The sequence below is a fragment of the Spinacia oleracea genome, chromosome 2 (genome assembly GCF_020520425.1).
Source record: "Spinacia oleracea cultivar Varoflay chromosome 2, BTI_SOV_V1, whole genome shotgun sequence".
NCBI lineage: Eukaryota > Viridiplantae > Streptophyta > Magnoliopsida > Caryophyllales > Amaranthaceae > Spinacia > Spinacia oleracea.
The window spans coordinates 7,280,704-7,292,762 of NC_079488.1; the positions used below are offsets into that span (position 1 = coordinate 7,280,704).

Below are 12,059 nucleotides of genomic sequence, written 5' to 3' on the forward strand. Positions count from 1 at the left end.
AAGAGTATGGAATTATGCATCGATTTTAGGGAACTAAACACCATTAAGAACAAGTACCCTTTGCCTAGGATAGATGACATATTGGACCAATTGAATCGGGCGAGTGTGTTCTCGAAGACTGATTTGTGTTTGAAGTACCACCAATTGAGAATAGTTGATAAGGGCCTAAGACCTCATTAGGACTCGTTATTGTCATTATGGGTTTAGAATAATGTCTTTTGGGTTATCCAATGCACCTGCCATAATTATGGATTTGATGAATAAGATTTTCCACGAATTCCGAAATAAGTTCTTTATTATGTCATTGATGATATCCTGATTTATTCAAGGAATGAGAAAGAGCATGACAAACACTGGAGGATTATTTGTAGACGCTTAGAAAGAATCTAGTTTTATTAGATGAAGTATACAAATCATGAAGTCATGAGTGTATAAGTGACACCGATGAAAAAGTGAAGGACTAAATTGATTGAAAACTACGTTAGGTAAAGGAATAAATTTAAGAGAAGATTCGAGTGGTCCAAGATCGTTAGAAATCATTTGGTGTCTTGAAAAGATGGGAGGAGTCATATGAATTGGTGAAAGAGCTAAGCCCAAAAGTTATGCACCCATGAAAGGCGTGATGAGGTTCGGTAAAAAGTTAAAGTGAGCAGAAAGTAAGATTCAAGCTGTGAGTGAGTGACCTACTCCAAAGAACGCGTCCGATATCTGAAGTCATCTAGGCCTAGATGACCATTATAGGAGTTTGTGAAAGACTTTTGGAAGAAAACAAAACCAATGACCAACTTGTTGAAAAGGGAATCGAAATTTAAGTGGAGTGAGAAATGTGAGGAAGCTTTCCAGATTTTAAAGGAGCATTTGACCTCTGCACTCGTTGTCGCGTCAGTTGAAACCTTACGAGGCTAATTAACCTACTCATGACCTAAAGATAGCTGCTATTGTGTTATGTGCGAATATTTGGAGACATTACCTTTATAGGGCAACATGTAAGATCCTTACCGAGAACAAAAGTCTGAAATTGTGGCAATAAGGTCCAGTTGAATCTTGGGGACAACATTGAAAAAGAGTACTGCTTTCCACCCTGCAATTGATGGTCAGCCTGAGAGGACTAACCAAACTATGGAATATATGTTGAGAGCCTGTGCTATCGACTTTAAGGGTAGTCGAGAACCACATAGATTTGATTGAATTTTCTTACAACAATAGTTACCATACGAGCATTAAGATGGCACCTTTTGAGGCATTGTATGGAAATAAGTCTAGAAATCCCACTTACTGGAATGACTTCCGTGAAAATGTTGTATTGGGAACAGGATTCGTTGAATTAGAAATATCTAGAATTATTCCCTTAGATGAGTTACAAGGGCGTAACTCGTTTTCTTTAAGGGGAGTAGAATGCGATAGAAATTCGCGCTTTTACCTATTTTTATGGCAATTTTATGCATTTTATGCTCATTTTTAGTAACTTATACATGTTGATGCAAGTAAATAGATTCTCCGCAAAAGAAAAATGTGTTCATGAGTAACACAAGCAACTTTGAGTTGGCAAAAGAGTGCACATGAGTGGCACAAGTACTTCTCCAGTAAGAATAAGTTGAAAACTTTTGAAAAATGGGTGAATTTTCGTGTCAAGTTTCGGGACGAAACTTCTTTTAAGAGGGGTAGATTGTAATCCCCGTAAATTTATAAATTTATTAATATATTTTAACGTATTTTTATTTATTTTTTTAAATAGAATTTACGAATTTTAATAATAAATATATAAATAACGTATATTTATTTTATTTTATTACATTCTAAATATTTTAGCGATTTATGAAATCAAAAATAGTTTTAGAATTTTATGTTGAAAAGAATTTGAATTACGAAAACACGTGAATTTAGAAAACAATCCTTTTGGATTCAAACACTAAAGTTCATTCCGAATTCTAGCCCAACTTGATATGCCCAAAATAAATTAAATAATCCCATTATTCCCCACCCTTGTTTTGTTTCACGTGAAACTCAACTCCTTCTCCTGGCTTCAATTTCACGTGAAACAAAACACCAAAACCCTCAAACCTTGCTTCCCCTTCACGTGAAATTTGAAACACTGTTCAGCCGCCACCACCTGTACCCTCGCCGGCGACCACCGTTGTCCTCACCGCAGCTTCCAACGCCGGTAACTCCTCCATCTCTTGCTTCATTGTTCTTGCTTCTCCTTCGTTTCTTACTCTTCTCCTCTTGGTTGTTTCTGTTTCCGATGCCGCGAGACCACCGTGCTCGCCACCAGCACAGCCGCCGCGAATTCTTCTCCGTCGCCTAACCGTCGGCCTGCTCGGTAACTTCTCCTCCCTCCTTTTCCCTTTTCTTTTCGTTCTCCTTTCTCGGTGGATATTTCTTGCTCCTCCTCAATTACTTTCCTGTTGTTGCACAGCTACCGCACGACCCAGCCACGTCGCAACAACCACCGGAACCACCGCTCGCTGCCGCGCCTCCCTTGCCGTCGGCCAACATCTCCTTAAACCTTTATTTGGTTAATTTCTTAAACCCTAAGTTATTTAAATGTTTTAAATTATGTTTAAATTATGTAATTTATGTTTTATTTAATTAAATGTTTCGTTTTTATTATTCAATTATGAATTTCATATTTATATATTTTACTTAATTGAATTATTAAATTTCAAATTACATAATTTGATTGAAACGAGAATTTGAATTATTTAAAGCATGAATTGTAATTTTAATAGTTTTAGAATCATAGTAGGTTGATTATAAATTATGAAAGTTGTTATTTTTATGATTTCAAACATGTTAATTATGTGTTGGAGTAGTTTGAAATTAGTTTATGTTGTTGGAAATTGCAAAGAGCATATTGTATTGGAGTTTAAGATAAATTGTGATTATTAGTGAAGAAATCACTATGCTAGGAGGTTTAGTAGTTGAGTTTCGATGTTGAGGAATGTTCTAAATACGTTTAGGATGTATTTAGAATGCTTTGTTATTATTGCGAATGATTAGAAATTGATTGGGAATCCTTGTTGATTATTTTAGGCGGAAAATTCTCTTTAGGCGATTTTTGAAAGTGTTAAAGTGGCCTATCAGTTTGTTTACACAAGGTACGTACATACCTGTGTGTTTGTGGATGTGTGTTATTGTTGAAATCATGTTGGAACGTATTTATGAACTTGTTTATGTTGGAATTTCATGTTCTATGTCGTTGGATGAATGCGTTGAGAATATATTTTTATTATAAGAATTATAACATGTTAGCATGGATGATTGGTGCAAACATGTCAGTTGGGAACTTTATATTATTTTATATATATTGGTTTAGATCGATTGATCGTTTTCGTTGTTCCCTTTTAGCTTTTCACTACTTTATGAGGGCCGAGGACCTTGTTTAGTAAGTTGAAACCTTATACCCATATAGAGGGGTTGATCATTACTAAAGGAAAGGTTCAATTAATTAGAATGAGTCTTGATTGATACCTTTGTGATCACTTACTTAATTCCAAGATAAAAACAGTTGTGATTAATTGTTGATTGTATGACTTATGTGATTGTTGAGTCATAACAGAGTATTAATATGTAAATCATGTAAAGTAAAGCTGAGTAGCAATAGCTTTAGACTGTTCATGTCTGAAGTGACGGACAATCACGAGTTGGGGTCATGGGTTGCCTATGACTTTTCCTGGGGTCGGATTTATCACCGGTTCTATTTTATTCAAAAGTTCCTCGATATCGTAGGTCATTGGGGTTACGGAGTCGCGCCCGTACCTCGTCTTCCTTAATGAAGACTTCTAGTAGCAACTCGGTCCATTGACTATTTCAATTAAGATAATGTTAATGATGCAAGGGTCTAGTTCAATCAAATATAGTCTTCAAGTCAATTTTTTTTATCCTTGCTTATGTTTTATTAGTATCATGTTAGGGTTGTTAGTTTAATAGAATCATGTGAGGATTATTATTGTTTTAGTATGTAGTACTCAGCTTTGCTGATTACGTGCTTTGTTTGTGTGTGTTCATCATGACTATGCCTTATTGATCCTGTGATGACCCATTTTGGTGAGCAGTCTCTAAGGATCAATAAGCGTTGTCCATCTACAGTTTTGAAGATGATGCATCATTGGGATCGAGATTAGAGAGCTTGTATTTATTTTGTTTTGCTAAGTGAATTGGGTTTGTTAATTTGGACTTTAAACTTGTCGTCCTATTTACATTTCCTATTTTCGTTGATTGGTTTTGGGGATTAAATCTGTAATTTTTCACACGGGCGATAATGCCTTGATAATTCTCTACGTTTTATATTTAAAGGTTATTGTAGAAAAGAGAGAATTGTCGGGGTGTTACAAGAAGTCTGAACGTATGAGTTTACATTCCAGGCATCCACAAAAGTAACGAAACAAGAACTGAGATTTGATATGTACTACGTGTTGTGGAACTCGTGTTTCTGGAACTCAGTCTAGAAACTTGGTTGCATCCTAGATATAAATTAGTACTCATTCATCCAGTTGTCATGGCTTAGAATATAAACGTTCATTTAGGTTAGTTTACTTAAGAACTTTAATTTGATTAAAACTCTTATTTAAGTCCCGACTAAATAGGTAATTGACTAAGTATAGGGTTCTTTATATTTATAAGATAAAATAATATTTATATTTTGGAATAAATTAATTAAATTAATTAGTTAATTAGAGTCATATTAAATCGGAAATCCTAAGTATTCATAGATTACTATACATAATGCTAAGTTAATCAATTAGTTAGCTAGGTTCCTAATAACTTGGAAATTCTATGTACCCATGGTCAATATCATGTTATATTAAATTGACATTTAGACTTTAGTGGGTTAGTTTTAGGGACATGGAGATCATGTCAAGATAATAGGATGCATAACAAGTCGTGGTTAAAATCATGAGTAATGACCAAGACATTCTTGAAGGCTATAAAAGCAAAGAGTTTCTTTCATTTAAAAATGTCGTCTGACATAGTGGAAATAAATATATACGCCAAATACTTTGACTTCCTCATTATTAAGTTAATTAGTATAGGACCCGTGCGATGCACGATTTACATATTTTAACTTTAAGTGTAAAGTAGATTAATTTACAAAAGAAACATAGAAAATACGTATATTTTGTTTATTCCTTTTTCACGTATTACCCATAATTTCATGTTAGGTATAAAAATTAGTTATCATCCTATACTATCAGAGATGTCAATTCTCAACATGAATTGTTGAACCCGTTGTGTTGGCCAGATCATTTGGAACCCGAAACGATAATAACCCGCGAGCTGGAACCCAAAACCCGATCCGAATATATCCAACCCGAATCGATCGAAAAATATTAGCCCGATTAAGATCCAAAATCCGATAACAAACCGTTCTGCAACAATCCGATCCGTTTCAACCCGAATCGAATGGATCCTAAACCCGTTAATGACCCAATCCGTTTCAATCCAAATTGTTTGAACCCGAGGAAATCCCGTTTACAACCCGAACTGTTTTAACCCATAATCCGCTTAATCCGAACCGTTTACAACCTGTAACCCGTTTAATTTGAACCGTTTACAACCCATAACCCGTTTAACCCCGCCGCAGATTTTAAATTCTTAACACTTTTAAGAGTTAGTTATTGCCTTTGTCCCCTAATTAAGGCATCGATATTAGAATTTATAAAAGTATTAAAATTTGTGATTTTATAATTTGGAAACCGAATTCACCTGACCCGAAGTATAACCCTCTACCCATTTCATCTCGTTACTGATTTATCCACATTGTACTCCCTCCGTCCCGGAATACTTGACCTGTTTTCCTTATCGGGTCGTCCCTTAATACTTGACCTGTTTCTAAAAATGGAAATATTCTAACAATATTATATTATTTCTCACTCCACCCCTATTAACCCACCTACCCCCTACTCCATACAAAAAATAATTAAAAATTCAACCCCTACTCTCCCCCAACCCCACCCATTTACACATTTCCCACTAACTACATTAAAATAATACCCCACTATCAACTACTACCTATTAAATTAAATAAGTCAATTCAAGTCCCTTAAACTCTGTGCCGGTCAAACCGGGTCGAGTATTCCGGGACGGAGGGAGTATGAAACTGAACCGATAAAAATCTGTACCGATATAAACTTGAACCCGATGTAACCCAACTATTTGTTCAACCCAATCCATTTCAGATCCGATGTTAAGTTCAATTACTATCTCATTTTTTGTTGTGTTACCCATACCCATTTTGTTACTCGCCCCATCTCAAGTTTATTCTCTTGACATTAGGTCTGATCAAATCAATAAATTTCAATTGGGCCTTATTAGATTTAATAATGTCAAAGTCCAGTAAGTTTAGATAAGTTCAGATAAATTCAAAAAAATTATTTCAAATAAGGTGAAGAGATATACTTTATTTCAAATAAGGTGAAGAGATAATCACCTCCATTTTTTTTCCACTAACTTATTATATATGTGGTCAAAATATTAAATATATGATTGATTGTACTTTGTGGAGTATATATGAAAGAAAGAAATTATGTTGGCTATAACTCAAAACCAAAACCAAACCCACCACATTCATTACCAGGGAGAATAAAATTTTATCTCTATAATTGTCCATCACCAATCGAATCACTACTTATATACTCCTGTCTAAATAGGTGAATACAGACGAATGTTCATTAAACCCGATTCACCGATTTTATTATTTTAATTGTGCTTTATAATATTTTATGGATATATTGAAGATAAGAATATCATGGAATTAAGAATACTCTATACTCGTAAAGTCATAAGATTTAGATATTAGTTAATTTATTTGGTGATAGTTTTTATATTTTATTGACATGTTTTCATTTAATTAATAAATAGCGGAACAACTACATATTTCTTAAAACATTAATAATTAAAATTAATTACTCATAAAAAATATGACTAACACCTAATTGTTGTAGTTTTCAAATCGTTTATATATTTTTCCATAAAATAAATTTAGCGTCGCACTTAAAGTAAAATTTTATAAACTATGCATCACACTTAAAGTTAAAGTTAACATTAAGCAATTGAGCTGCGACAAAACTTTGTGAATAGTTTTCACCGGCTTTCTGGACACTAATTAATATAAATATTGTATACTTTTCCACTAACTTATTATATATGTAGTCAAAATAATAAATATATAATTGATTGTACTTTGTGGAGTAAAAAATCAATCAAGAAATTATGTTGGCTATAACTCAAAACCAAAACCAAACCCACCATATCACCATGGAGAATACTATTTTATCTCTTTAAATGTCCATCACCAATCGAATCACTACTTATATACTCTTGTCTAAATAGCGTGAAGACAGACGAATGTTCATTAAACCCGATTCACCTATTTTATTATTTTAATTGTGATTTATAATATTTTATAGATATATTGAAGATAAGAATATCGTGGAATTGAGAATACTCTATTCTCGTAAACTCATAAGATTTTAGATATTAGTTAATTTATTTGGTGATAGTTTTCATATTTTATTGACGTGTTTCCATTTAATTAATAAATAGCGGAGCAACTACATATTTCTTAAAACGTTAATAATTAAAATTAAAATAACTCATAAAAAAATATGACTAACACCTAATTGTTTTAGTTTTCAAATCGTTTATATATTTTTCTATAAAATAAATTTAACGTCGCACTTAAAGTAAAATTTTGTAAACTGTGCGTCACACTTAAAGTTAAAGTTAACATTAAGCATTTGAACTGCAACAAAACATTGTGAATAGTTTCCACCAGTATTCTGGACACTAAATAATAGAAATATTGTATACTTTTCCTTGACTAAAAGGTTTGAAATGTTAAGAATAAAGATTATACATAAGCTTGTATTTGCCTCCCCTGATAACTACCGAGTAATAAACTAAAATATTAATTTAAAATACAAATTAAAAAAAATCATAAACTAATCTGAAAATATCATGGAAATTTTTTCACAGTGACCTAATATATTGGAAATGTTACATATGAAGTAGTGGATTTTTTTTATTTTGAGTTTCTATTTCATGGTATTACATACTTAATCAAGATGTTATTGACATATTATTGTCTTTAGTGTATGTTTTAAGTGATGTATGAGAGTGATAGTTTCTCCTATATATGCCAATTAAGTATAATAAGTTGAACAATAAATTATTTTTAGTAATGCATATTTGCAGAAACATTTAATGTTTAGTACGTAATGCATATTAGCAGAATATTTGACATACCATAACTAAGGTTTCTGTTTTAATTATTTATTATATTATGTGGGTACAAGATATTTATTTTTATTCATCTAGCTTCATTGTCTTAATATGGTTACTATAGCCAATACAATGTTTCAGCTCTATAAACCTACCAGACGTATGTCCAAATCAATTTTAATATCATCGTATATGTCATTTTTGTTACTCCTTCTGTATTTATTTACGGGATACACTTGCCTTTTCCTGACGTATTTATTTAAGAGATACACTTACCATTTTTAGTAACGTAGCAACCCCACCATCTAATTAAATAATCTATATAATATATCATATGTCCCACCACCCTATTAAACAAATAATTTCACACCCCCACCCCCTCTAATATGACATGGTGTTTTACTTATTAAAATATCTACCCCAACCCCACTTGTTTATTACTTTATTTTATTCAATTCTTCTTCTTAATACTCGTGTCCGGCCAAGTGTATCTCTTAAATAAATACGGAGGGAGTATTATCTAGTCTAATGAGTACGTGGTTTTCGAATATGTGTTTAATGCTACTCTATGGGAATATGTAGTGCGCTACAAACACTAAATAATTCAATATAATATAAGTAATTATTAAGGACTCATTTTCTATTGGCATACATATAGTACGACAATATCAAAAGTGAATAGGTAATCTCTTTTTCACGGCATTTTTTTATACTTAAATCAACAGTGATACCAAATTCATATACTATAAATTATTTTTCTGGAATTAAAAGACTTTTTTTTTACAGACTTCGAATTATCCGAAGACCAAATATTCATATACGGAGTACCATAAATTAGGCTATTATTTGGTAAAGATCCTAATGTAGATTTATAAAAATATTTTACTTTTGATTCCACTATCCAGCAAGATATTACTTTTGATGCTACTATAGATTATTACACGACAATATATTAATTTTGTTAAATGTTCCATAAATAATTGTAGAACTATCTTGCACCAGACTATTATACGACAAGATAATTAATTTTGCACCAGACTATTATTAATTTTAGTGTAGAATTTAGGTTTTGATAAAATAATAAAAATTATTTCATAGGGGCACTTGTCAGCCTCAGGCTGAGTGATATGTGTTTTAGTAGAGTATATAGATTAATATAGATATAGGGGTGATGTCACATATCATGATATATGCCATTTGCTTGAGTGTTTGAATATGTGTTTGATGCTACTCCATAACTAATAGACTGTCTTATATACTTATGGGAGTACGTAATACGCTGCAAACCCTAGTAAAGGTAAAATATTTTCCTATTCTTATTTTAGGAAACGTAATACGCTGCAAAGGTAATGCACGCAAAATGTTTAGGAATTGTAGATTATGTATATGGAATAGGAAACACAAAATCTTTTGCTAGTACACGGATTATACGAAAGAAAAGTATTAACAAAATATTTTCCTAGTACACGGTATATAATATATGGCATAGGAAAGACAAACATAATTATGCCCTGTATGGTCTCAGTAATTACCTTGGTTGTTTTTCCCCGCCCTTTTTTAAATCACCACCACTATAAATATGAACCTCAATTGCACTGTGACACTCTCACTATAATCACAACTACCTGTTAATTTCATTCATGTCTGATAATCTTTCAACCTCCAACTATGCCTCACTTTTCAAGACAAACAATCCTACAGTTTCCTCTCAACCTCAATCTGCCTGTCTTCTTGGTAGTTCAGTTAACACCATCCCCAACACCTTCTCCCACTCGGACTCAGAGTCTGTGGGAAGTCACAATTATATTGATGCTCCCAATTCCCCACCTTCGCACACTTCACACACTGTCCCTGCAGAGATTCACAGTGAATCTCTCGCTGTAATCTCCCTCAATGCTCCTCGTCTTGCTGATGATGAGGTCTCTCTTATGGAAAAGTCTTGTTTATTTGGGAAAGCTTGGGGGGAGTTCATTCCTCAAGCTGCTATTCTAGCTAGACTTAACAAAGACTGGAATAACACTAAGGGTGAGATTAAATTCAGGTATTTGGGCAATGGGTGGTTCTTAATTCAATTTGATAACCCTCTCACTAAGCTTGATGTTTGGAATGGTCGACCTTGGTTTGTCCAAGGTCTGAACTTTGTGTTGATGCCTTGGTATCCAGGGTTTAGAGCTCAGTTTTGTCGCATTACTAGTGTGGATCAATGGATTAAGATTCCATTTTTACCTACTGAATATTGGGCTTGGAGACATCTTAACCAAATTGTGTCTTGTATTGGTCACCCCATCAGACTTGACCGCTTTACCCAACAAAATGTTGAAAAGGGCAATTTGCTCGTGTTTGTGTTAATCTCAATATCACCAAACCTGTTCCACGATCAATCACTCTTAACTTTGGCTCTCATTGTCAAGAGTATTTCTTATCTTACGAGGGAGTGTGGGAAGTGTGTCCGCTTTGCGGAGATCCTAAACACACTATGAACTCATGCCCAAACAAGCCCCCTCCTTGCCTTGAATTAGTTGTTGCTAAGCTGGATTCTGCTTCTCTCTCTGCTCCAACCCACACTGATAAGGCAACCTCATCTGATTGGTGTAATGTCCTTCCTAAGAGGAGAGCCAAACCTCGTATTTTTGTTAAGGGCAACCGCTCTAGGTTTCACCCTTATGTCCCCCCAGTTACTGTCAAACCTACTGATACGAATTTGGTTGTTGCTGGTGAGCCCATTCCTGTTGCCAATCCCTTCACAAAGTTGGCTGATTTTCAAGTCTCCACAGGGGAGACTGTGACTCTCAAACCACCTACTATGTCTACTGAATTCTGTGGTGTCATCAATGACATTGATGCTACCAATGTTGCTTCTGCTTCTTTGCCTAATCCGGGCAATGATGACATCCTTCCTGATCTCACCTCTGAGGATATTATGCTTGCCCCCGAAAGGCATGATGTTCCTCTTAATATGGTTGATGATGATGAGATGGATAATTGGGAGGATCATGATGATTTTCTCAATCCTGGAACGCCCCCAAGGCTGCCTGATCTTCAAAAGAGGAGAAAGAGAGACTCATCTAGCCTCTCTCCACCCTCTTCTCCTATCAATTAAGTTATGATAGGCCTGCATTGGCTTTTTTGGTCTACTTTCGCTTCCTGGTTCTGCCCAGACTTTTGCAGCTGCTCGCTCCTCAATCCTATTGTTACTATGCAGCCTTTGAATTTCAAATGGTGTAGTTTGTGGGTTACTCTTTTTAATTGGCTATGTATCGTGTTTTCTCTAAATTCTAGACTTCGTTTCCCTTATTGTCTGTATGTTCTAGATTTAGGTTTCTTTATGGCACGTTCCTCAATCATGTACTGGTTTTCTGGGCTCCAATGCAGGCTTCTTAATGGAATTTTAGTTTGGGTTGTTTTTGTTCGAATTGCCCCTCTGTTTCTTCAATCTTCTGCAGTTTTGCTCCTGGATGATTGTTTTTCTGCTCACTTGACTTGTGTTGCTACCTTTATTCAGGTTGCCACTGGGTTTTTTATGTTTGTGGTTGCCTTTCCCTTCGTCCCCTTGGTTACCTGTATGAGGTGGACTCGTCTTGTAGGTTCAGTTCTCCAGACTTGGCTCCCTTCCATGTTGAGGTACCCATGCCTTGGGATGCTGCTTGGAAGGTTGATGCCTAATTCTGTGAGGCAAACCTCTTTTGAGTCCAAGTTCGATGATGCAACTAAGAATGCTCTTCATTCTTGGCCTGAGAACTATTTTAGTCACCCCCTAACCAGTTTTATTGCAAGCTCTTCCTTGTTATGCCTGGTCATTTGGGTTCTCTATACCTTGTATTACTCTAATTTGTGTT

At 34.4% G+C, this 12,059-nt stretch overlaps 1 protein-coding gene across 1 annotated transcript; it reads left to right on the plus strand.

The window, feature by feature from the left end:
- Positions 1-9,863: 9,863 nt before the first annotated feature.
- LOC130467201 (uncharacterized) lies at positions 9,864-10,703 on the plus strand. Its single transcript, XM_056835632.1, has one exon. The coding sequence runs from the start codon at positions 9,864-9,866 to the stop codon at positions 10,701-10,703; it is 840 nt and encodes a 279-aa protein (XP_056691610.1).
- The last annotated feature ends 1,356 nt before the right edge of the window (positions 10,704-12,059 follow it).